The sequence below is a fragment of the Chenopodium album genome, chromosome 17, assembly GCF_948465745.1.
Source record: "Chenopodium album chromosome 17, dcCheAlbu1.1, whole genome shotgun sequence".
Lineage (NCBI taxonomy): Eukaryota > Viridiplantae > Streptophyta > Magnoliopsida > Caryophyllales > Amaranthaceae > Chenopodium > Chenopodium album.
Window position 1 is genome coordinate 47,213,671 of NC_137850.1, and position 26,768 is coordinate 47,240,438.

A 26,768-nucleotide genomic window follows, 5' to 3' on the forward strand; every position below is an offset into this window, starting at 1 on the left:
GTGGTTGAGATATTCTTGGAAACATATACGGAATACCAATTATTCAACACGCTATCAATTAATGACAATACTATGTATTTTATGATATAAGTTACACGAATAGATCGAATCCTCTCCTTCATTTGTAATTTGCAATGTCTTAGTGAATTAAAGCAATTCCAATAGTTGTTGTTAAGAACTTGTTTGCAATTTTCAAAAGTCTCTAACTACTTGCTTGACCATTGGAGCTAAAAAATACAATTAGCTTGGCCGACAAGCTAATTTGTTTGATAAAAAAGTTTCCAAAATTATTGGAGATTAATATATAAAAATAATTAAATTTCTATGGCTAATTGAGAAAATCAAGCTTATTTAATTAGCAAGGTAGTAGCTAACCATTGAGGCACAAAATAGCTATAAAGAAAGTTAGCTTGAAATCATATGTGGTATGACAAGCTAATTTAACAATTAGCTTACCATTGAAGTTGCTCTTAAGACTTAACTAAATTAATTAAAAACTACTGTATTAATTAAACATAATGTTATAATTTCGCGGTATACCTCAACCTCCTTGCCATATGAAGAATATAGATATTAATATATGATAAATTTTACATCAATACTAACATTTGACAATTTAAAATATGGTAAGTGTTTGATTATGACCGATCAAATTTATGGATGATAGATTAAGGGAGCGATAGAGTACATGGAGTGATTTGATGCGATATGCTTCTATTATCATACATTTGAATTAGAATATACTACGTATCTATTAGGTTATGAGTAGATCATCAAGGTCCCAATTCTAACCCATTTTTTAATAGAATTAATTATAGAAGGTCCAAATGTAGGTTTAATGCCAACGACCAGTAATAATCACGTAGTAGAATACATTATACTTGACATTAATTAAAATTTATACTTAGATATAAAAATTAGCGGCGTGGCACATCACGACACCTATGCTACAAGGAGTAGCTCCTTGTTATTGCCCTAGGATGCTAGATGTCACACTACTTTTTTAGTATTCTCAATAAATAGGATTTGATATCAGGTATTGAATATTATCCATGCACTGATGTACAAGACTTTAACTAACTATAATAGTTTACATTCATAATTCCACATTACTTTTAATGGTAATTTCTCACTATTTTATTATTATTATTAAAGTTATTGATATTTTTCTTTTTAAGAAATTAGAGTTGTTTATGTTAGTTAATTAAGTCCTAAGGTTGCGAAATAAAAACCTTGGAATTATATACTCCCTCCTTTTCATAATTAGAAGTCTATTTCTCTTTATTATGTGAGTAATAAATGTTATAAATAGGCTTCTAATTATAAAATGGAGGGAGTACTTTATATAAGAAATATAGCGTTTACTTAAGAGCGCTCAATGAGCGAATTTTAGGTCAAATATGAAATATGCTTAATGATGGCTATTAGAAAATGTTATACTAATTTAAACTTATAATTAAGCTACTTAAAAATGATAGTTGAACTCAACATGATCTAGAGAATCTAGATATTATAATTGAGGGAATCTTGGATCTGTAGGCAGAGAAATGTTAATGACTAACAGCCAAGTGTCCGGTGCAACTAGTAGATCTTCAAATAAGTAGTAATGTGTCGTAAGTCGTAACCTGTGTTATGTTACAGTCTTTGATTTTTGGTCTGCATCGACTACATGTGCTGTGCTTGGACGGTAGCATCATATAGTAAATTCCAAATTGAATTGAAATACAGTAAAGGTAAACTGAATGATTCCTTTGGTAAGTTTTTTTAAAATAATTTGGGAGTTTTAATTGAGAGTTTTTCTTATATTATACTCTCGTAATTTCAAAACTTGAGTATGAGAACTAGTGAGATCTTGACATAGCGACGAAGATTTAAGGGTTGTGCATGATATAGTCTATATACTCGTATATTTGAACCCTCTCTCTCCCATATGTGATGCCGTTATAAGAAGGTTTAAATCCTTTTTGAGTTTTTAATTTACAACCTAATGTTTTAGTTTACATAACCATTCTTAACTAATCACTACATCAAGTTACCAACCTAATGTTGCCATCCTTTTGAAAACATTAATAAAAAGTACCTTCTCGTAATCCTGTATTAAATTTAAAAAGTGATCTGTTTAATGAAAATATTATTTCGGAACAAAAACGTTTTTGATTATGATTTGAATAGGATGATAGAACAAAAAAAACAGAATAAAGATGTGCAACTATAAGTCTATAACCTAGATACATCGTTGAAATATTAGTTGTATATGTTGATCCGAAACAGTATTTAATACTTCCTCTACCACAAATTGCCCATCTAAAAGTAATTAGTGGGGTAAACATGCTCCTTCAATGATTCTCAAGCATTAATATGTTGAAAGAGTGAGAGACAAAAAACGCTAGAAAAATGATTGGAATTCTGATATTAGTTCTATAATACTTCATCTATTCTACTAGTAATTTTTTTGAAACAAATTCTACTAGTATTTTAGTTGTAACGTTTTAAAATTTTACAATTGATAACATATTACTTTGACGATTATATCTTTCATCATTTATAAATAAAAGTTCTACGAAGTTAATATAAATCGTCAAAGACAATCAAAGTAAAGTATGTTAAGCAGTACAAAAAATCAAATCGCTGCAATGGCGGTATGGTATGACAAAGGTCTAATGTAGAGCATAGACAGCAAGCAGTGGGACGAACAGTGTCATATTTTAATGTTATTAAGGTTCTAGTTATAGCTAGTATATGCCATTTGGATTGTAGTTATAAAACAAAGACAAAATGATTAAAGCAGCTGATAACTCATAACATCGGTTTCAACCATAATCAAGGGGCCATATGAACTTGGGAAAAGTACTTGCACAATTACTCATTTCAATTATTTCAAAGATCGAATTTTCATGTGTGTTTGAGCTGTCAGTATTGTTACAAGGCAACTCAGCAACCTGGAGATAAGTACGACGAAAATGGCATAATAGCCATAGTTGCCAGCACTGGGGAAGTTGGGATCATGTTTGGGATAAAGCCATCATCTAACAACTAGTCTTTGATGGCACAACATAGTAGAGTACAATCAAGAACGAAAAAGAATCAAAAGAAAATCTCTATGCATATGTAGCCAGCTCTACAGTTCAATCAATTAAAGTTCAAAACAAATGACAGGGAGTTCAAGAATACACTTAGTAATGGAAGAAACGAGGCAATTGTTAAAATTCACAAGCATCACAAGTTCATGGACAAATTCTGGCTAATATTTAGACTCTAAAATGTTCGCTTTTACATCTGTAACACATTCTACAAAATCTATTTAGGTACAAAATTTTGGTATTGGTGACCTTTAAGCTATCATAAGACGGTGGTGGTGAAAGAAGTCCCGGACAGGGACCTTAGGGGTGTTATGATGGGGTGGGCGTTGGGCGGACTCATTTATACCAAAAAAATTCTAAATTATGACTCAACAATTATTGGTCCTATACAAGTTTGAAACATGTCACTCAAAATAGGTAATACTTCTCTTGAGCTGTGTTCACTTTTCACAAGACCAACCAACAAGGGAAATATACGTGAAATGTACCTTCTAAACGAATCTTTCTCCAACCGAGTCAATGTGCGTAATGCTGATAAAAGCAAAGTACTCCGTGCTGCAAGTTCTTCCTTTTTTGCTGAAAGCAATGGAAGGATCCAATGTGCCTTGGGCTCATCTGCAGGCTTTTGCTTGCTGGAGTGAGTCCCAGCACACTCCACATACATCTCTAATATTTTTTCACAAACGGCTACAAGCTGTGCTTCCAAGTCGATATCTTTTGGAGTAGTTGTTGGTCTTTCCAAAACTAAGTCATTAAGAAATTCTAGATAACTCTGGTAAGACTCATTTTCAAAATGAACCACAGGTGGGTCAGTGAGCTCTAGCATATTGCACACAGTCTGAAGCTTCCTCAGTATGATACCTTCAGAGCTTAGTTGGTTCGCATGAGATGAAATCATGGAAAAAAGTTCAAGAAGTATCTTGAGATTAGCTTCTGAGAGACCATCATGATGAGTCTTATAAAGATCAGTCACAAGCTGCAATAGAAAAGCAAATTAGTGGGTTGCAATAGCAGGCTTTCAATTTTATATTTGTTTAGTTTAAAAAAAAAAAAAAGGCAAGTTCAACGACTTGTTGGCAACCATCTGCCATTTCTCCCTCTAATGAAGTCACAAATCCAATACAGGAGACTACAGATTTGAAGACAGTCCACATTTGACAGAATGGGTTCAATCTTTTTTACTGTATTTGTAGAATTAATTAAACAGGAACATCAGTTTAACTAAGTGGGAAGAATGTTAAAAGCTAAAAACCATCAATCCTCTAGAACTCGAACATGAACATTGTATGTCAATGCCTTGCAGGCAGCTAGCTAGTGAACATGAAATGCCCAATGAGGAGAGGTAGAAATAAGCAAGGCTTCTTCCCCCCAACAGGAGGACCACAGCCATTTATTAACCCATTGACAATTTGACACCCAGAAAGACAACAAGCAATGCATTTATGCTTCCAAAAAGAAGAAAAGTCAACAAATATATAAGTGGTAAAAGAGAGAGGGAAAAAAAAACCTGTATGATGACCAACTGAACTGCAATATGACCTTTCATTCTTGAAACCACATATGCAGCAGTTTGCAGGTCGTCATCCTCCAGATCATTGTTAGATATTTCATTGTCAGAATCGAGACCATGATAGGATTGCATGGCATCAGGAATATTTATGTTATCCATAGTCCTTAAGACCCTTAAAAATCCAGGAAGAGTTGAAGCAGCCGCATCTTTTATAGCCATTAACATGCCTCTCCAATCATCTTCAGAGAGCCTGGTTCCTAATTCACTGGTTAAACGTACCAATGCAGCTATCCCAATTTTAGCTGGACCAGGACCTGGGCTCTTGATGAAATCAGCCAGTACAGTAACAGCATTAGGTAGTTGAGATCTCAAGACACCGAAGAATGTAACAAAAAGATCAACAAGGCGCTGTGCTGCCACTGAAGAAGTTTCAGAGTCCCATTGAGTACCATGAGAAGAGTCTTTCGTAGTTTGGAGTGACTTATCGTCATTCACCTCAGTTTCATCTGTATCATCTTTACAGCTGAGGATAGGGAAAACAACAAATTTGAAGATAGCACTCCAAAATGGACGTGAAAAAAGGCTGCCATGATCCATGAGGATGTTAAATAGGACTTCAACAGAGCTCTTTCTGATGACTGGTCTTGGATCAGATGTCAATCTTGATAAACCTTGAGTTTATTTATAACAAAAAACAGAGATTGATCATTAATGTATAATTACATAAAGCTTAAAGTTTTGTCCAGTACTAGCTTGTCATCCTACTTTAGGCTTCATTTTTTTCATACACCTTTTTGAACATATTATAATTTATCAGAAGTTATTTCAGTTGTGAAATGACCTTGGATTTAACTTATTTTAAACCTGATTATTTTCTTAAGATGAAAAGAACAAAGCTTAAGGGGTTAAATAACAAACTGAGAAATTTATGGCAGAAGCAACTAGGAAATAACAATATATCTAAATTTGACAGTATGAACTATACTTGTTCAAAATATAAGCAGGCAAGATTTAAGAACAAGATTGAATCCCATCAAGAGATAACAAACCGTGTTTAAAAGATAAAACAACGTATTTACCTGTAAGCAAAGGCATCCAAAAGGAAATATTTTCATCTTTACTAGTAAAAGGTTGCCTATCAAAGGTCTTCCCACTGTCACTTAAATCATATGAATTGGCATCTTGGCTATCCTCGTTGCAAAACAATCCCCCTTCTGCAAGCTTAAGAGCACAAAATCGAAGAAATGCAATGGCATTGAAGCTAACATCACTATCAAACTTGCTTTTCGTGAAGGTTATGAGGCATTTAACACAATCTGTGAAAGTTGTAGACTCAGTTTCAGTTATGTGAGGGAAATATTCCCGAACAATTTTTTCCATAGTCTCAAAGGCCAGCAACACTATGCTCTTCCGTTCATCAGCAGCAGCAGTTGTGAAAACCTAAGAAAAGAAAAACATTTAGCAACAAACAACTGCATATAGATAGTCTACCCAAACCAAAATGGTCATAAGATCGTTTCTTTTCTTCCTTTTTTTAGGGGTGAGGGCTTGGGTGGGTTGGTGTGGTTGAATCATATACAGATAAAGTTTACTTAATAACATACATGAACAATTTTGCCAGACTAGTAATCATAAGATAATACGAGATAGAAAATGGAATAACCCAGGAAATTACCATAAATACACTTTTCCATCCAGATTTCACATTACTGACACGGCTAAGGACCATCTGAGAAATGCAACGGACTATTAGCTCCCTAATTTCAGCAGAGCTACTCTTTTGCATTACAATGACAAAAGGCCTCAAAAATTCATTTTGGAAATTGTAATTTGCCAACTCCTCACGCTCAAGGAATTTCATAGCAAGCTGCCTCAATGAATCCATGACAAAAATTGCCACTGAGAGATTTTCTGACAGACCAACGGACACAAAGAAATCAGAAAGAACATTCCAGATGCGAGACCACACTAGTCTGATGCGATTCATATTATAGTGCCTGCAAAAAGAACCCATTGTTAAGGATTGGTCCAAATAACTCATGGTTGTGCAACCATGATGACAGGTGGAACCGACCACTTGTTGGGACTAGGATTGGTCCATACTCTACTTCATAGAACATGTGGATAAGGAAAACGAAGGTGCCTCTAATGTCATAGCCAAAATTTCTAGACATCAACACACCTTCAAGGACCTCCTGAGATGTGGTCTGCACAAATAAAGATTTCTGGACACCAACACATTTCAACCCAAAAAGAAAACTCTGATGGAAAATTTAAGGAGCAATGTAGACTTACGCAATTTCAACTATCTTAGTGAGGCTGAACACACGAGGATCAGTTGGAGACTGCAACTCAGCCATTGAAACTTTGCAAAGAGCTCTCACAAAGGACACTATTGCCTCACTGTTCATCCTTTGGCTATGCGCAAATATGTGGTTCAACTCATAGCTCCCTATTTGATCAAGCAAGTGCAAATTTGAAATGAAGTTAGTGACCTGTTCGGAGGTAACCAGTTTGGGGTGGTTAGCACCAAGTGCGCTGCTGTCATAGGATCCACCTCGAACGACAGCTGCCACAGCTGGATTTTGAAGAGCTCCCTTTTTCTTTAGAGAAGCCAATTCACTAGATTTAAGAGATTTCTGTTCAGGTTCAGCATTAGACATGCTCAAGAATGATGCATCAGGTGGAACACCTTCTCCCAAAAGTTGCAAATGTTCAAATCTAGACAAGCATGTTAGAATGTGCTCCCATGCTTCTTGAAGGTAATTCCCATCTTCAATAGCTATAGACATTATGGTCTGCAATAATAAGTATCACAACGTCATCAGAAGGAAAAAGGCAGGTAAAACATGTATATATGTAATACGTTGTTCACACGAGAAAGAAAGTTGACGTCCACTATGAGAGTGCTCAGAGAGGCTTCTTTTCAATATTGTTGTGCTTAACCGATTCCTGGTGTTACTACATAAAAAGAAAGCAGAAACTAATGTTTTGCATACAGTTTTGGATATGTTCTTGAACGCTTCACATTATTATATTAACGCGTAGTATAAATATTATCACTGATTAATGAAAGTATGTACCACAGCTAAATAGACAGCATAACTCCATTAAGATACGTTCTGTTAATTTGTTTTTGCATAAGTTTTTTTAGTTCGCATGAACAACACCATTAACTAGCTAAGCAGCTTTTCACATTAAAAATGATGGTTACTTCTCCTGAATAACTTTAAAAGGTTTACCTTCATAGCATCAATATTTTTTTGCTTCATATCTGCTGCACAGTGAAGATAAGTGAATTTGGCCAGAGAAGTCACAAAAGCATCTCTTTGGGTCTGCATACTTAGGACTGCGGTTACATGTACAGCATATCGGAAGCCTTGCAAACATTCTGAAGTAGCTAACTTGTCATCACTCTGATCAAGTGTCATACTAAATGCAGCAAGCATAGGACCCCAACAAACTTCTACCATAAACCTCAATATTGAAACATCCGAAACTGCATAAAAAACAGACCTGCAACAAAGCAATGTTTCCTTTAACACTAACACCTTTTTTGATACAGGATAAGATACAATATGCAAAATTGCTTTTAATTTGTGATAATTTACTGGACACACACACAAACAAACCACACTTTACTTGATTAATGAAAACTCAAACTAGTTTTATTAATAAAAAATAATCGATTAATACTAGGTATTTGCTACGTGCCTTGCCTGCTGTCAAAATACAACACCAGTAAACATGTGAAAGGCTATAAAAAATCACTAGTGATTAACCCATATAATGCAAGTTTCTATATAAAACTTTTGATGGAAGTTAATATTTCTGTAATGCATAGGTTCAGTGTACACATTCATGCTGGAGAGATGATGATGTGTGTGCGTGAAGGTGGAGGCTAAGCAAGAGATGGTGGTGATGATTTGCCCCAATTGCCATCAAATGTTGTGTACTACATATTTATCAGGACAGAGATGGCTTGTGGTCTTGGGGTAACTAAGCAATGGTAGTGATGGTAGGGAGGAGAGGGGACCAAGGAAGGGGTGGTCAACACTGTGATCACTGTCGTATCACGGATGCATTATCCTCAATGCTCAATTCAGAAAGATAAATAAATTTAGCCCCTTGTACATAGTGAATCTGTTATGAAAATTAACAAATTCTCATTAATCTTGGTGAGTTGGTGGTTATACATATATCATCAAACTGCATGGATGAGATGTTTTGTTCAAAACTCAACCATTCCTTAAAACGAGTAATGTGAATGGAGACCATCAAGTAAATGCCACTTCATGGCACTACATATGTGGGAATGATTAGCCTTTCATGTGACTGCCAATTGAAAGGCACTATGTATCTCCTTCCTCCAACTATGATAAAAAGATTACATTCACTTGAGCAATATGTGAGCAAAATTGTTAGGCTATTTCAAGAGTTGCTTTAAAATTTGCAGCTTTCATGATGCTACGAGACACAAACATTTATCATGACCTCAATCCATTCAAATCTGCTGCTTTTTAGGCATCTAGCAATAAAAAGGGGCGTAATTCTTTACAATAGAGGTAGTAAGTATGTAGAACATTAATATTTTTAGGAAAAAGCTACATAACATGGGACTTACTCTGATTTTCCAGACTTTGCCTTAAACTGCTCCTGGATATTCTTGATAAGAAGGCCATTAGTACCCAACGGCTTTTCTTCAGGCTGCTTCCCCATGACCAAGTTCAGTATACCATCCAAGCCCAACAACCTGTTCAACCCATTGACCTGCTTGCTCTGTGGTTGAGACGTTTCAGCATTCATTTTGATTTCATTTTTCACAATTTGATCATATATAGCACCTAGATACTCTTCAGGCAAGTCCTTGCCATCATCAATTCCACGATTGTTCCGAAGAAAATCAGCTTTTGTCATCTGAAGAATATTTTGTCAAAAAAAAAAAAAAAAAAAACAGTTACAAAAAATAGATTTGGTGGTGCCAGATTAAATTATATGAATAAAGGGATGAGGATTGAGGACTATTCAAGAATTACCAAACATGACCCACAGATAGATTAAAGGCAGATTAGTCTCCTTATATCAAATAGAAAACATACATTTCAAACACAAAGCTCACCTTATCTTTGACCATGTTATTGTGAGCATCGGTGTTAAGCAAAATAACAGAATAAGCAAGGACATAAGCTGTATCTGCACTTTTAAATGAGTTCGGATTGCATTTACAGTAGCGCTCAGCAAACTTCTCCATGATCCGATCTATCTTTTGAGCCTCTCCAGGCAATCTGAAACCCCGCAGAAAATATCGAATAGCTTCACCAAAATCCATTTTTTCAAAATTGAACCCATCAACATAAGCATGCATAACTTTCAATGGAAAATCCTCTCGTTCTCCCAAGTAGTCCCCAATAACAGTTGGATTCAGTCCAGAAGTATTCTTCAGAAAAGAGGCTACGTCTTCAGGGGAACCACCAGCTTTTCTGGTGTTGATTAGAAAATCAACACCTTTGGAAGGCTTCCTGTTAAACAATGTGATGCCTTTCTGCACATGGAAAGGAGAGTAGTCAATAAAAAATAGAGCTATAAGATTAACAATTCTTAGTATCAAAAGGAAAACAAGTCCATTACTTTTGGATGGAAACCACAAATTATGATCAGCGTGATACACTCGGAACTTGTTAGTGCACAAGCTATGTAACTCAGATACAGGTACTATTGAAAGACAGTTATGTATCCTAGTAACACACTCAACTATCTCGTGAAGATGTATAAGATTTGGTCCAAAAAAAGGGTCATTGGACAGAAGCAGATCCAGGATTTCAAATAAGGTAGCACGAAACTCCAACCAATAAATATATATATAAAAAAAAAGGGGCACTAAAACATAAGTTACTTTATTAAGAAAAAAGATCTTTTGACATGTGCTTTGGGTCGTTTAAAACTGTAAACTTGAACAAGGTATTGTAAGGAATACAACACAAACGCTGCCCATTTTCTACATTAACATCACTAATATCAGAAGTATGAAAGACTTTGAGCAGTTGTTGGAGTAGAATTAAACATTATTATTTTATTTTTTTTTGTTATTGGGTATAGAAAATGGGTGGTTTCATGCCTGAGCCAATTAAATCATGTAGACATCACAAAGTTCTAATTGATGGAGATCAATTCCCCCTTTTCTTTGAAAAAATAAAGGAGCTGCTAAAATTAAATTTTGTAGAAATCACATTTTTATTTTATTATAATATTTTTTTTTAAAAAAATCGTGGAAACTAATTTGATGAATGGGCCAGGAATCAACATGGCTAAAAGGGATATACCAGTATTTACAAAAAAACACCAAAAAATTTGGGGAAGATGTAGACTAATGAAACATGGAAATGGTGTGAAGAGGAAAAGTAGAGGAGAATGTAAAAAATATTGTCACACAAACTCGAATTGCTGATCTCCTGTCCAGGTTGATCTTAGATGACTTACGATTACTGAACTAACAACCACTGCAGCAAGCATAAGACTAGGATAAAGTTGGTTGAATCCAGCCTATCCTTGAAATATATAGCCCACAAACACTCCCTTTCCAAAAAAGATGCTAGATCAACGCACGAAGCACTACAATGCGATTCATTAGCAGTTTGTTTGGATAAAGAATAGGGAAGGAAAAGAATGGGAGGAAGGGAAAGGGAGGGGAGGGAAGAATAATGAGTTTTCCTTCCAAATTTCTCCATTGTAAGCGAGATCAATTTCTCACAATTTAATCCTCCATTCTCTCCCCTCCAATTCCCTTCTTTCCTCATTTGTTATCCAAATGAAAGAAATTCAATCCCTCCATTTCCCTTCCCTTCCCTTCCTTTCCCTCCATTTCTTTCAATCCAAACACACTCTAGATTTGTTGCTAAAATATCGATATTAAGCCCAAAACTCCCATAGAACAGGTTTAGTTTATAAGGTTAAGGACATAGCTTTTTTTAAAATAATACTCTCATAACATTGATAATTCATAATAATTATAATATTGTGATAGTATCACTCGCCTCACCAGGTTACTTCAACTTTGAACCTAATTAAGATGGCCTGTGCTCTTTAATTGGACATTATTAGATTCCCTCTTTCACGCTAAGAAAAGGTGAAACCCTTGAAACCAACCTGACCTATTCTATCCAACTACACTTCATCCTAGGTTCTCTCTGTTCATTAATGTAACTTTTCTACGTATCTGGACTCCACAGACGTGAAGCAGCAAGCAGTAGTCCAAAAAGACATGACCTTGATTGAGCAGTAAAGATGGAAACAGCTCAAATGGAAGTCAGAAAAAGGCATGACTAACGACGATCACTTTCAACGGCTAAAATTTAGATTAGACTTTGATATGAAAGGATAGTCTGCCATATAATAAGACAACATACAGTTTTCTTTGTTCAAGAAATTATGTGATGTTACAACATTTTATACTCAAGCAATTGTTGGCTAGATAAACAATTATTAATGCCTTCTTTTATCTTTCTAGATAAGCATGCTAAGTTCAATACAGAATAAATATTATAGCACTATTAGAAAAACCAAAGTATAAGGGAATAAAAAAACCTGAATTTCAAGTTTATAAGCTCGGCGTTGCTCAAATGTTGCAGCATCGGATGACTCAGTATTTGATTCTGGATGAAGTTCATAATCAGCTATCATTCCCTCTTCTCCATTCAGGGCAGAATGCATGTCTACTGAGCCAGTCATCACAGAGGATCTATTCGACAAAGAAGTCTCCCCAATTTTCAGTTGCTGGTCCATCCATACTCCCATCGACTTGACAATTCTAACTAGGCATTTAACGGATTCAACTCGAAAAGTTAGATCCTTAACTGGAGACAAAGGTGTAGTAGAACCAGGTGCAGGACCAAGAGCAGTCTTCAAAAGGCCATTAACCGTCCTGCAAACATCTGATGGAATTATAAGAGCTTAAATAGATTTTCAGATCTGTCATATTATGAAAGATCACAAATGGGCACGAAAATGCAAAAGGGGTGAGAAGGATAAGTATGGAGTCAACGGGCAGATATGTTCTAATATATATAAGCTTCCTATACTGTCACTCATCAATACTAAAAAAAAAAAAAATTAGTAGGCCTTATCTCACCAACAAAAACACTTAAATGCATTGCCTCTTTTCAATCTTCATCCAAACAACCTCTGGTTCAATTACTACTTTTTGATCTTGCCACTACAATGGCAATTCCTGCTCAAAACAGACCGTGATTCAGGTGTAGTAATGCTCCCGCCTATCGCAGAAGGATCAGGTGTAGCAAAATTATCTACTATTTCACAGAAAATTATGTGGAGCACATATTATATGAGGTTAAGGTTTTTTGATAAGTACATCATAATCAAGGCAGAAAACCAGTGACAACTCTGGTCAGTTAAAATCATATTTAGGACACACTTTCACAAATCATAAGAAATGTGAACCAAGATATATTACCAACCATTAACCATGCAAGTATACAAGTTCGTCAAAGAAATACCACTTCACATTTACATATACTACTAAAGTGACTAAACAGATAAACAGAATGCTTCAATACTGAAAACAAATATATTAATTTATTTGGTCTTATCTCACCAACAAATAGACTAATCTAATGCACTGCATTTTTCAATCTTCATCCAAACAACCTTTGGTTCAATTACTACTTTTTGATCTTGCCACTACCATGGCAATTCCTGCTCAAAACAGACCGTGGATCAAATGTCTCTAGTAAAGCTCTCGTGGTCTCACCTATTGTAGAAGGATCAGGTGTAGCAGAAATATCTACTATTTCACAGAAAATTATGCGGAGCACATGTTATATGAGGTCAAGATTTTTTTTAATAATCAAGGCAGAAAACCAATGACATCTCTGGTTAAAAGAAAATCATAGTTAGCACACACTCTCACAAATCATAACAGATGCGAACCAAAATATATTCCAAACCATTAACCATGAAAGTATGCAAGTTTGTCAAAGATATACCACAGGTCCACAGCTTCACAATTACATATACTTCTAAAGTGAATTAACAGATAAACAGAAGATATCATCATGCTTCATCAATATGTCATCCTAATTGACATCAAAATACTGTAAACACTTCCATATAACAAACCACTACATCATCAAACACTATAAATACATATGCTCGTGTGAAGAAATCTTGGATTAAATCCTCTCATCATTCTATAAAACTACTTAATCTGTCAAATTTGCCACAATGACACAATTTATCACAGTTTACATTCATGAGTATTCTTTTTTCTGCATAAATTTCAACACCATCATGCATGCCATTAGAAAAAGTCATTTACTAATGAGTCAGCAGTCTCAGCACAACAGCAGATATGGATCAGAGAGATGCAAAAACTGCAAATTAATAGCAAAAGTTCATACGACATAGAATAATAACAATCTAGCAAAATAATTCAATTTCAACAATGCAAAAGACGATAGAGAATAGATCTGCAATGAAAAGGAAACAGATAACTCCCAGACAAGCAAACTTTACACACCTTTTTTTCTACTTGAAACCTAAACAAAGAATTAGACATCAGAAGTACCTCTCGTAAATGTTTGGAGCATCCAGGTCACAATCGTAGTTGACAAAAATATCAATAATTAGCTGTGGATCTTGAGAAATCTTCTCTAGTAGGTTAAGGACAGTCATTTTCTGAATAAAACGAGGCTGAGTTATATTTTCCAGGACACGAAGGATAAGCATTGGAAAGAAGATTCCAATCTCAGATTTCAACCCTGATCTGAATTTTGAAAGCAAGCTCATAAAAATTGAGCACAGAAGCTGGAAGATGGTCATCACTGACAATGCACTGTTCTTCAGCAATGACAAACAGAGAAACTGTTTGATGATGTTCAGGAAGCTGCAAGAAAGAGCACAGACAATTTCAATAATATTCAGACGGGAACATTTATAATCTGTATCACTGACACAACAATTGATGAAGGCAAGTGAAAAACAAATACACTAGGAAGCAGCTTCACAGAAAGCTGTCTGTAGGTGGTCTGTGGTCCTGAGAGTGAGTAAGTGGTCTGTCTGTAAGGCCCAGGGCATTGAGAGCCAATATACCAGAGCTTACTCGTGAAATCCATTCTTTCCCAGACCTAAGTTCACTTAGTTTCCTCACTAACTTTCCCTCTCCAACCCTCAGGCACGGGGGGGGGGGGGGGGGGGGGGGGGGGGGGGGGGGGTGGGGGGTGGGGGTGGGGGAATCTCAAGTGTAGGAAATTCTTCCCCATTGATATTGCTAAATATTCAATTACAATAGTTGCACTCCGCAAATATTAACCAGTCTTGTAGCCTAAATTAGGATAAACTGAATCCAAATATATCAAGATTTGCTTTTGTATGTGTTTCATCTTACATAAAGTATATATACAAGACCAGTATTAGGTTCTTTTGTATGTGTAAATTGTATATACCTTATACAAATTTCTGGTGTAAGAAATCTGGTGCAAATCTTTTGTATATGTAAGAAATCTGGAGTATTTGTTGGTGAGATAAGGCTTTTGTATGTGTTTCATCTTACGTAAGGGATATATACAAGACCAGCATTAGGTTCTTTTAAAAGAGCAACTACCAGACCAGTATTAGGTACTTTCAAAAGAGCTTCTCTTCATTTATCACAACAGTGCACCTAAATATTCTTTCATATATTTTGAATGTACCGTGCCAATGTCATTATATTGTACAGCAGCTATTGAACCGGGCATGAAAACTTCATAAACTATCTAATGATAAATTCAACAACAGCAACATTAAAACAGGGAGTAAAAGAAGAAAAAGTTACCTCTCATTCGAGCACCAAACAAGACCGCTATTATCCATAATCACCTTCAACAATTCCAAAGATAGGATTTTCCCCCTTAGTAGAATCTCATCATCAGAATGCTCCTGTGAAGAGAACTTCATAGACAATTTACACAAGTTCTTAAACAGCATAAAACCATCCTCTCTAAGCAAACTCTCCCTTTCCCCTGATCCTCCCAGTCCTTCACTTTTCACTACTGGTTTCCCCTCATCACTATTTTCCTCCATTTTCGCCCCTGCTTCAGTATTCTCCTCCACTTTCGCCCCTGCTTCGTTATTTTCCTCCGGTTTCGCCCCTGAATCATCACCACCATCCTTATCCTCAATCCCATCCACATTCACATCTCCATTCTGGGAGTTTTCGGTAGGTCGATTATAATCTTCAAACCCCCCATTACAATCCATAACCTCATTAATTACATTCTGAACTAATTGAGCCGAATTTCCTTCACTCAAATTCCTATCAGTAAATTCAAGCAACTCCGAAACTGTAATCGTCTTAAACCTACTAACAAACATAGAATCCTCTTCAACACGAGCGAATACAATTAACACAATTTGAGCTAAAACAGCCTTAGCACAGATCTGATTAGTTCCATTCAAACCCCCTAAATAAACATTATAACAAGTTTTAACAATGTGGTTAAGATAATCACCTCTAAACTCAACAAACGGAGATCGAATCGCCGATAACAGCACCTTCATCACACAAAACTGAACCAGCTCATCTCCCAAACCACAACACTTACAAATCGATTCAATCAGCTGAAAAACGAGCGAATTGCTGTTATCATCGGAAGAACGATCGAGCTCAAACCTTAGAAGATTGTTCGAGAAGAGGCGAAAAAGAGCGTCGAGAGCAGGATCGATGATCTTCGGAGAACCGGTGTCAAGCGCGAGGAGAAGAGGAGAGAGAAAAGCGTCGGCGTCGGAAGGCGATAATGTAGGGATCGGAGAAGAGAGAGAAAGAGAAGGTTGTTCAGTTAGGGTTTCAAGCTTATCAATGGCGGATTTACAAGCGGCGACAAGGTTTGTATGCTTCCTCCATGCGACATTCTTGATGATTTTGTCGAAGGATGGACCGAGGATTTTGCCGCAGCGAGTTGAACCGCCGAGAGATTGAGACGACGCCATTGATGAAGAGGAGAGAGAAAGTGAGAAATCAGAGATCTGAGATGAAGATCGCCATTAATGGAGGAGGAAAGAGAAAATATGAGAGTTTTGTTGAAGGTGAAGACAATGTGAAGTAATACTGAAAAGATGATCGAAAGGTAGAAGAAGAGGAAGGAAGGAAGTTTGTTGGTGTTGGGTCTGAAGAGAAAATGGGGAAGATTTTAGCAGACACGTGGTATTTAATTTAATTTCTTAATATTGGAGTTATGTTATGTTATTAAGCTAAGCAAGCATTAATTCAAATATACACACTCTCTCTCTAAAAATCCTCTCTCTCTATCTCTCCCATAACCGCCGCCCCTCTTCTTCTTCTCCGGCCATGAGGCTCGCCGGCGGGCATATGGCTCACCGCCCACGCCACAGCGTCGGCGAGCCTCCGATCTACCCTTTTAGCTTGTTTATTTCTTTTTCCGTTATGGTTTTTCGTGTTTTCAGCCTTTCATCTTGCGCCGCACCGCTCCTTCGTCCGCCGCCGTTGTTCTTCTCCGACCATGAGGCCGGCCTGCCGTCGTTTCTTTGTACCGCCTCCCTGCCGCGCCTTCGCCCCACCCTCTTGTCCGTTGCCGCGACGTGGTTTACGAGAACGGGGAGGGGGAGTTTTCTCCCTCTAAGTCCCTCGTGTAGGGCCGTTCTAAGTCCCTCGTGTAGGGTTGTCGTTGCAGCAGCTCGGGGCGTGTGGGGTTCGGGCTTCTCAGGCGGGCCTCGGTGGTCCGTGCGTTTCTTTCCGGCGGTTCGTGGGCTGGGTTGGTGTTTCCCAGAGCGTTGGTGGTGGGACTCGGTTTGGCGGCGGGGTGGGATGTTAGGGTTTCGTATTTTGTTTTAGGGTTTAGTTTTCGTTCTGTTTTTCCTTTTAGAAGTCGTTGTGTGTTTTTTAGTTTTATTATTTTTTCTGTTTGTGTGGTGTGTTGGAGTGATAAGGGGCTTGCAGATCGGTGTACCGATCTTCTGGTGCAGGATTTAAGCCTGGTTTTTTGGCTATGGGGCTTCGGTTTGATCTTCTGTTGGTTTGGGCTAAAGGGTTTTGCTTCCATGCCGATATCCGTGTTTGAGTCGGAGTTGGTCTTGTCTATGGTGAAGTGTACGACACCAATTTTGATTTCAGGTCGAGGAATACGGGATTCTGAGCCAATGAAGGTTCTCGTCAGAAATTACATCATATTGCCAGACCCCCTTGCAAGAGGCTGCATAGGACAGCGTTATATGAGCCAAGGGTACTTAAGAACGTCATTCTGCGCGTGCAATTGTAGTTTCTTTTATTTCGAACTTGTAATTGGTTCGGTCGTCTTTGTATTGTTCGATTACGATCTCTTATGTAAGTGCCGTATGGCTTTTTATTAATGAATTTAATCTCCCCCCTTCAAAAAAAAAAAGCTAAGCAAGCATTATTAATTTATAATACTAAATTTAAATACTTTTATAATGGTGGATTAAGACATTGAAGTTTGAATGGACTTTTTATGTAGGAGATTGTATTATGTTGACTGTGTAAATGAATTTGAGAATTGAGATTCTATTGTACACTGTTATTAGTATTATACTATGTCGGTTTCAATGTTTTGTTAATTGCTTGTATAAATGGTTTTGCTCATTGTAAATTTGTAAGTATGGATCATTTTAAAAAAAATATTATAAAGCGGTTGTTTGGTTAATATGTAAATAGATGGAAGAATACTCTGTAATGTCTCAAGAAAATAAATATGGAGTATATATATAAGCTAATGAGCAGTTATTTACTTTTCACATTACATGTTGAAATCATCTAAGCATTTACTAGAGTCACCACCTTAGATCAATATTATCTACTACAACAACAACAAAGCCTTAGTTCCAAAATAATTTAGAGTCAGCTACAAGATCAGTACATCCAAATAGTTTTTAAGAAATATAACTTCAAGATTTTTAATAAATATTTTTTCTTTTTATCCATATCCAACTAAGCAAGTTGTAAGAAGGTTTGTAAAGGGTAAAATTTTCAACAAGTGATTGAAATTACAAAGAACATCCAATAGAACAAAGTGAAAAAACTCATGAATTTTTGTTTGAACAATACTCTGGTTTTTAACTAATATTAGTATCAAGAAATTATTTAAAATATTATTAAATTTCTCTTAAAGAAAACCTTTTGTCATGGAAATCCAGTATTAATGAATAATTTGAAGCGACGTACCCCATAAGTATATTACGTAGTAAGTGCTATGAAGTATCAACTATTATTGGGTCACATATTTGAATGGTCAGGCTAATTATAAAACTGCTCAAGTGTACTTATTTGCGTTGTTAAGTACTCTGAATCCAATAGAGTAGACTTTACTTGGTCTTCCTATGAGATTCTTAATGATAACAAGTTGGTCATGACTCTGCAACTAAAACAAAGAATAGACCAATTTGTATTACACAAATAAAAAGACTGGGTCAGTGAGATCGGTTGTTACCAATTCGCCATCTCTTGCTCTGATGTTCTACCAAACACTTATGGAGAGGTATGGAAAGTGTCATGTATACACAATTTCACCTTAAATCAGTCAAGAACTATCAAAACATACAAGTCTGAACAATTGACGGGTCAGTGCTCGAAAACCAGGCAGCCAATTGCTGTGTAATACACTAATACTCAAGATTCAATATGGTTTAATTTCTATCAACCAGTTTCAAATACAAAAGCCTAGTAAAATGGCTGCGAAATAGGCATTGCTACTCTTCGAGGTCAAAATTGCAAAAACTTGGCTATCGAAATGGGGAAAAGCGCCAAATTATGTTTCATCTCAAAGTGCTGCAGTGGTAGCTGGTTCGGGTGCAGAAGGGTCTGCTTTGAATGACTCCCAGTCAATTTCCCGCAGCATTTTGAACCTTTCATCTAATGTTATGAATCCAAACTGAGGATTTACAATACCATTAGTCCCTGCTTTATGCAAAAGAACAATACCAGCTCCCATATCTGGACCATGGAGCTTTCCTGTCAGCAACACTCGGAGGGGCATAAAGAGGGCTTTACCCTGCCATGACATATTCCAGTGAGATAAGATCAGAGAGAGAAAGGAGAGGGAAGACACAGAATCATATCACCTCAAAGGGGAAAAAAATACCTTGCGCTTTAATGAATTCCCAAAACCCTTGACCCATTTTTTCCAGCCAGAATGGCCTTCTTGGAGTGCTGCACTGAGCTCACCACTGTCATGTGCTGCTAAGAGGCTGGCTGCCACATCAGAAAGCCCATCTTCAAGAACTGGCTTGGCTTCAGAACTACAAAGGATAAATTAAGCAACATCAAAAATCTTATGAATACAGCCCTGCACAAATTCATTCAAAGAGCTGAACCAACCATTACTTGTCTCCTTCAAGTTCCAGCATAGTGTTTTAGACACAATTTTTGCAATTCACTTAGTGGCAAATTTTCTCAAAGATAACATCAATGATTAATTATGAGAATAGGATTAAGAAAGTATGTAATACTTCCTCCGTCCCATAATACTTGGGACGTTGGGGTGGACACATAGTTTAAGAAAATTATAAGTAGGTCCATTTAAAATATTTGTATTATATAAAAGATTCTCTTTTGTATTTTTATATTGTAAGAAAACAAAAAGTGGGGGAGGTGGGGGTAGTGAGAAAAGAGAAAATGTAGGATTTAATTCGGTTTTGGGGTTTGTGGTCCCAAAGAGAGTATAGGAAAATATTTTTTTATTAGTTGTCTCATTTCATATTTAGTAACGTGTCAAGTATTTTGGAACGGACGAAAATGGTAACTGTGTCAAGTATTATGGGACGGAGGGAGTAGCTTCAATTCAGTATATAGTACTCCCTCCGTCCCTAATATATTGCCCCATTTGACTTTTCACGGTCTCCAAGACGCGTCTTACAATGGTTTTATCTCCATTTTTATAAGTGTAAAAATTTTAAAAAACTAGATATTAATAAAATATACAATGTGACGGATCCAACAAGATCCCACATGATTATATTGTCTCTTATAGGTTAAGAGTATTTTATGGTCAAAGATTTTAAAGTTTGACTTATATTTTTCCAATGGGGTAAAAAATTAGGGACGGAGGGAGTATGACTTAACACTCTTGATTGTTAAACTGTTTAATAACTGCTGCTCATCCATTATAAATTTAAAACAAGCACTAGTATTAGCAAGTACAACTTCCATACAGAGATACAAAGGCTGGATTTGCATTTGGAAATTCCCACAGGACATGAACTGAGAAGGCACAATCAAACATTTATACCACTAAATCGAACTTCAATCAAGGATTAAAAATTCACGAAGTACCTTGCAAGAGTTTCACTTAATGGATACAATAGTAAGTTTGAAAGCAATTTGTCTGATTCTGGTACTAACTCAAGTCCATCCTTCAGCAATGCAACAGCCTCCTGCTCACACAGTTTAACCATCTCAGATTCTTAACGGGTTGCTATTTTTAGGTTGACCCAACTTGAACAACCTAATTTTGTTCAAACAACATAAATTTTTCAAGGTATCTCAAATTCTCAAGAAAAACAATACTCACAATCCCAACCACAATAAAGATAATTGTCTAACAAGCCTACTTAATTAAATTAACGGATTAAAAACCAAACTAAAGTCTACTCAAGTAATAATCAAGATATCATTCTCACAAACTCACAATATAAAAGAAATTAATCAAATTAAAAATATTTAGAAACATAATAGTAATACATCTGAAAATTTGGGTTTAATTTGTAACAAAAAAGGCCAAAAAAGTGGCTGTTAAGATGAACATAAACCTATACATTGAAGATTGAAGCTTGAAGAGCCAAATACGTTGAAGCTTGAAGAAGGTGGACTGGTGGAGAGACCGAGCGAGAGTGACTTAAACTAGCAAAGTAGCAGACCTTAATTCGTTTCCTTGAGGAGTTGAGAGTTAAAGAGAAGGAAAAAAAAAAAAAAAAAAAAATGAGAGAGAGAGTGTGTTGTGTGCGGCGGCTGAACAATGATTGTAATTGCATTTTATAAACTTTGAAATTGATATACTTCCTCCGTTTTCTTTTAATAGCAACACAGCCTCAATGGGGTATTTAAATCGATTCCTCAAAGTGTGTGCCATGAGGTTGTGTTGCAAGTAAAAGGAAACGAAGGAAGTACTTTGGTTGTGCTTATTAATTTTAGATGGAGGGAGTAATAGATAATACATTCACAAGACAGATCATAAGTTCAAATTTTTTTTTCATGTGTAAGTGAGCAACTAATTTAGGCTATAGAAGTGCACATCATATATTGTAAACTAAATGTAGGCAAATCAAATTAGTTTCTCCCTCTCTATTTCAAAAATACACTTTACTTACTTCTATAAACTGTCCCTCGGATTCATTGAGGATGCCACTACTCTTCCAATGCTCTCCAACAACTTTATTCAACTCATCTGATGGCAAAGCTCGCAAGTACTGCCCATTCATCCACCTGATGTTTCCATGAACAAGATCCAAGTAAAAAATGTCAGTAAACAGGTACTGCAATTTATCCCAACGACTATATTCTGCTACAGAATCCATGTGGCCTACAAGTAAACAAGAAACTGAAGTAACTAGATCGAAATGCAAGATCCAGCACATAAAGTGAACAAAATGACAGTTAGCTTCAAATTTACCTCAATTTAGTAGTGTCAAATATAGCTCCACTCTTATTTACACGTTCTATAGTGAACTTTTCCACTGCAATCACATGAAACAATACTCACACAAATGAAAATTAACAAAAATGACATTTCTTGGAGCAGTCCAACAAGCTTATATAGGGTGAGAGTAACTAACCAAGTTGCTCAATAGTGTAAAATTCATTTTCAGTACCATCCCCCCAGCCCAATAACGACAAGAAGTTCACCAGAGCCTGAGGCAGGTATCCCATCTCCCTGAACTGTTTGTCAAATGCAAAAATATTCAACGACTGTATCAATCCAGACCATTATGCTAGCATAAAATTAAAATTTTTTGTTCTTCGCCACAAACCTGACCCACTGAAGTCGCACCATGACGCTTAGATAGTTTGCTTCGATCAGGTGCAAGAATTAAAGAAACATGGGCAAAGTTAGGCATAGGAAACCCTAGAGCCTGTAAGTAAAGCATTAAAAAGATTCCAATATTCAGTTTTCTTGACAGTTGGAACAGATAGGCAGCCAGAGATCAAATGAAACAAAGAAAAGATCCTAGAGACATCAGACATCACCTTGTATATTAATGCCTGCCTCAGTGTATTAGGTAGATGCTCCTCCGCTCTGATAAGCAGGTTAAAAAAAGATTAAGGTTCAGCATTTGACACCCTCCATTTGCTAACGGGCAGGAGAAAAACGATTTATCGAAATGCAAGAAGAATACAAGGGCAAGAGAAAAGATACGCCGGGATAGCATCACGTCTAGATGAACTTCACCTGATAACATGTGAAATGGCCATTGTCGCATCATCAACTGTGACACAGAAGTTGTACACAGGTTGTCCATTACTCCGCATGATCACAAAATCTCCAAGGGTATCCAAGTTCCACCTAACCTTCATGATGCTATCAAACACTTTAACACCTTATTGAAACCACAAATTGCCAAAACTCTATTAAATTATTCAAATACTAGTCAAAGCTTTAATATTTTCTTGCCTTGCTTTAGTAGGCAAGGTAACCTAATGCTAAAAAAGTAATGGACAAACAAGCATCTAACTAAATGCAAGGTAAAGCCAAAGAAAAGACAGGAAAACTGAAGGAAGAAAAATGTCAGCTAAACCTGGTTCAAACATGGACTATATTTTCTGGGACTAGTTTGTTACAAATCACTAATTCATTACAATATATTCCCTCTGTCCAGTATTTAATGTCACAAGGTCCAAAACCATCCTAAATAATTAACTATACAGTCACTGAAATACCCTTTATGATAGTTGTCTTCTTCACCTCCCCTCTTGGTCACTCCATATAAGTGGAAACATATTTGGAAGTTAAATGATGGTTCAGAAATTGTTCACAGAAAAAATAAAATCATTTATGTTTTCATGTTTCCAGACAAAGGGGGTAAATAATAATAGCTACATGCTGTGATTGACTAATTTTAGGGCAATAAAAAAAAAATTACATACTTCTCCTCGAATAAGGTCATCAATTTTGAGACTCCCTTCCTTGGGTACACGAAATCGGTACGTAAATGGGGATCCCTTTTCCAGCTCTTCCTTTACATCAACATCACTGGCAGTGGCCCATTTTCCATTGTATACCGGTGGCAATCCTTTCAGTTTTGCAGTCTCCTTCATTTTTTCAAGTTCCTAATAGACACATACATAGCCTTAGAACCTGAACTCAACATATTATCAACATTTCTTTGAAGCAGCAACAAGTCAAATTCACAATGTAACTGCAATGTAACGGTCGAGCAAAACAATACACCTCAGTTTCAGACAAAATAGAGTTAACAGCTAAATTACAATGGCCAATCCCAACACTGAAATATTACTCCGTAGTACATTAGAGAATACTAGATGATAAATCTCCTACACTCTGTTTTAAGTTCTGCGCCCGATGAATCAGTACTTACTCGTCATAGATGCCATTTATAAGTAAATAATTCCTGAGTAATGAAGAATAATATCCATGTGCAAATCTATTCAACTAATTATTCTTTTGATATAATCAGGTTTTTAGGGAACCAGAGCTAGGTTCAGATAGCTGAGCCACTCTCTGCATACAATTCTTAGCATGATGTGAGATTAAAATATGGGGGGGGGGGGGGGGGGGACATCTCCATATTCTATCTCCCTTTATGTGAGTTCTTTCAACAGAAATTTTTGTTACAACTATCCTTTAATAATCAATTTAATCTTTCATGTCACCACTCATAATCAAGGCCAAGAATGTACCACATTAACTCAATAGCCCATACAACCCAGATTAAGTTACCTCGTTAGAGCAGAAGCACCGATAAACATAACCAGAGTCTAAGAGCTTATTAGCATATTGCTTGTACAGACTGTTTCTTTCAGATTGTCTATACGGACCATAGTCTCCACCAACTCCAGGACCTGCATATAGCAAACAGCATCACAATCATCACTAAGTATTTCACCAGAGACGAGCTACGGTTTAGGAGCAGCAATGTGATGAACCATTTAGATTAACAAAAATGAATAGCCACGGCCAATAACTGGCATGAGAACAGGGCAGAATTCATGAAAATCCCAAAGCAAAGCCAATGCACAGTATTAAAAAAAATCTTAAGGTTACATGCCACACCATAATCACCAACTTAATTCCAATCATTAAAGCTATGAAATCTCAGGATAGTCAAAGGCAGTGAATAAGTCCATTTCTGGCAAATTTACATTGTATCTTGCAACTTAACAATACAATGTATAACAAATGAAAATGGTATTCAAATACCGAGAAAATTAAGTTAAAAATGAACAAAAAAATCCTTCATAGGACAAAGTAAGAAACTCAATCATTAAAACCATTCCTCATACCCAACCAAATTCCGAAGTTCACATATTAGAGGCGCATATTTCAAAATCAGTTAGTGCAAATGCATATATCCTTATATACTAGTATCAAAGTAACTAAAGCTTGTGGACTCGGTGTGCATACTTAAAGGGTCTCATTGAAGAAACAAGATGACTAACATCACTATTCATGTCCAAAACCCGGAAGTACATTTGAAACTTAATGTAAGAGGTACATATTTCCAACATCATTTCAAGGGTTTAGTCTTTATACTATACCTTGTACATCAAAAGTAAATATACTGATTCATTACAATGTTGAAAAACAACATATGCAGCCCTAACGGTTCAAGGACTAAATACCACTAATAACACTAACCAACGCGTATTTTTGTCATAAAATCCGAAATTCATACTATCTTAGAAAATGTATTTGACGCTAACACTGGACCCTTATGGCTAAATCTAGCAAAACATTTAACACTTTTCACTAATTTGTGAGCTCACGATGCATATCAGCTGACTGAATTAAACTTTAACATGAATGCTAAGTTAACTACACCAACATCAATTACAGAAACTAAAATTAAAAATCAAAAGCAAAAGCAAAATTTAAACCTAGAACCGAAATGCAGCAAAATTGAAGTACCTTCATCCCAATTAAGACCAAGCCAGGTAAGATCACGCAACAAAGCCTCTTCAGACTCCTTCGTCGATCTTTCTAAATCAGTATCCTCAATTCTCAGAACAAATTTCCCACCTTTTGACCTAATTCACCAAATTTTCCAGAAAGTTCAAAAATCGCAAAATAATTTAATAAAACTGGGAATTAACAAAAATCTGAACTAACCTAGCAAAGAGGTAATTAAAGAGAGCAGTTCTTGCGCCGCCGACGTGAAGATTACCGGTGGGAGAAGGAGCGAATCGAACTCTGATTTCGCCATCATTCTTACTCGGAAAAGGAGAATCGGAAGAAGCGGAAATCGTGAAATTACGGCGGAAGTGACGGCGGAAGCTGCGGTGGAGAGAGAGTGAGGATTGCCGGAAAATAGGGGAGTGGAAATCTGGTACGACCTTGATTCTTATCCATGGCGTTCCTAACATGGTCGCCATTTTTGCTATAGGGGGATATCTTGAGTTTTACTCGGTTGTTTTTATCTGTGTATTTCTCTATCCTTGTTGGGCAATTTGGTGAGGATAACAAAAGTGATTAGGGTCAAAACTCTAAGTCAAACCTATTCGCAAACGGATCGTGTATGGGCTGGGTCAAATTTGGATGAGGAGAATAGGTGATCGGAGATAGTCAGATAGGATATTCATAAAGAGCACATGATACGGGTGAGGAAAATTTCAAGTTAGATCGGGGCAATTTCAAGTTTGTGAGAAACTGTTTCATTTCGACTTTGTTTGATTGGTTGGGTCTATTTCGAGCTATTCCAATTTAAGTCAATTTTAAGTTCAAATAGGGTCAAGTCGGTTTTGTCAAATTTGTTCTTACGGAAAGACATTGCTTAATTAATAGAAGTACTAGTTTAGTGTTGTACGTTGAAGTTTGTTTAAACACTGTAATCAGGATCTCTATTATTAAAAATAAATCGAGGAGTGCAAACTATTTTATGCATCCGAAGCATGTATATGAATAACTATTTAATATTTACTTATCTAGGTATACTATTAAACCTATAGGTAACGCACTAACACTTTATAGTTCATAGTATACAAACTT

General features: G+C 36.3%; 2 protein-coding genes across 2 annotated transcripts; both read right to left on the reverse strand.

Annotated features, from left to right (window-relative positions):
* Positions 1–3,227: 3,227 nt before the first annotated feature.
* Positions 3,228–16,753, reverse strand: LOC145589956 (brefeldin A-inhibited guanine nucleotide-exchange protein 1-like). The gene is made up of 11 exons (XM_081646673.1): positions 15,416–16,753; positions 14,171–14,488; positions 12,172–12,508; positions 9,710–10,132; positions 9,215–9,507; positions 7,833–8,106; positions 6,886–7,388; positions 6,266–6,587; positions 5,670–6,030; positions 4,588–5,261; positions 3,228–4,056 (listed from the first exon to the last, which is right to left on the reverse strand). The coding sequence occupies exons 1-11, from the start codon at positions 16,567–16,569 to the stop codon at positions 3,442–3,444; spliced, it is 5,274 nt and encodes a 1,757-aa protein (XP_081502799.1). The 5' UTR covers positions 16,570–16,753; the 3' UTR covers positions 3,228–3,441.
* A 2,361-nt stretch (positions 16,754–19,114) lies between these two features.
* LOC145589957 (glutamate--tRNA ligase, chloroplastic/mitochondrial-like) lies at positions 19,115–26,236 on the reverse strand. The gene is made up of 13 exons (XM_081646675.1): positions 25,893–26,236; positions 25,692–25,810; positions 24,504–24,625; positions 23,690–23,872; positions 22,995–23,113; positions 22,793–22,841; positions 22,576–22,677; positions 22,381–22,483; positions 22,218–22,281; positions 21,916–22,030; positions 20,882–20,982; positions 19,692–19,848; positions 19,115–19,601 (listed from the first exon to the last, which is right to left on the reverse strand). The coding sequence occupies exons 1-13, from the start codon at positions 26,153–26,155 to the stop codon at positions 19,371–19,373; spliced, it is 1,728 nt and encodes a 575-aa protein (XP_081502801.1). The 5' UTR covers positions 26,156–26,236; the 3' UTR covers positions 19,115–19,370.
* Positions 26,237–26,768: the final 532 nt, after the last annotated feature.

Coding starts and splice junctions, on each gene's coding strand:
- LOC145589956 (XM_081646673.1), bottom strand. CDS start 16,569: ATGGCGTCGTCTCAATCTCTCGGCGGTTCAACTCGCTGCGGCAAAATC. Junction 7,389..7,832: donor AAAATATTGATGCTATGAAG/GTAAACCTTTTA, acceptor TTATTATTGCAG/ACCATAATGTCTATAGCTAT. Junction 6,588..6,885: donor ACTAAGATAGTTGAAATTGC/GTAAGTCTACAT, acceptor TTCTTTTTGCAG/GCACTATAATATGAATCGCA.
- LOC145589957 (XM_081646675.1), bottom strand. CDS start 26,155: ATGGCGACCATGTTAGGAACGCCATGGATAAGAATCAAGGTCGTACCA. Junction 22,842..22,994: donor GCCATTTCACATGTTATCAG/GTGAAGTTCATC, acceptor CCTGCTTATCAG/AGCGGAGGAGCATCTACCTA. Junction 22,031..22,217: donor TTTGACACTACTAAATTGAG/GTAAATTTGAAG, acceptor TGGAAACATCAG/GTGGATGAATGGGCAGTACT.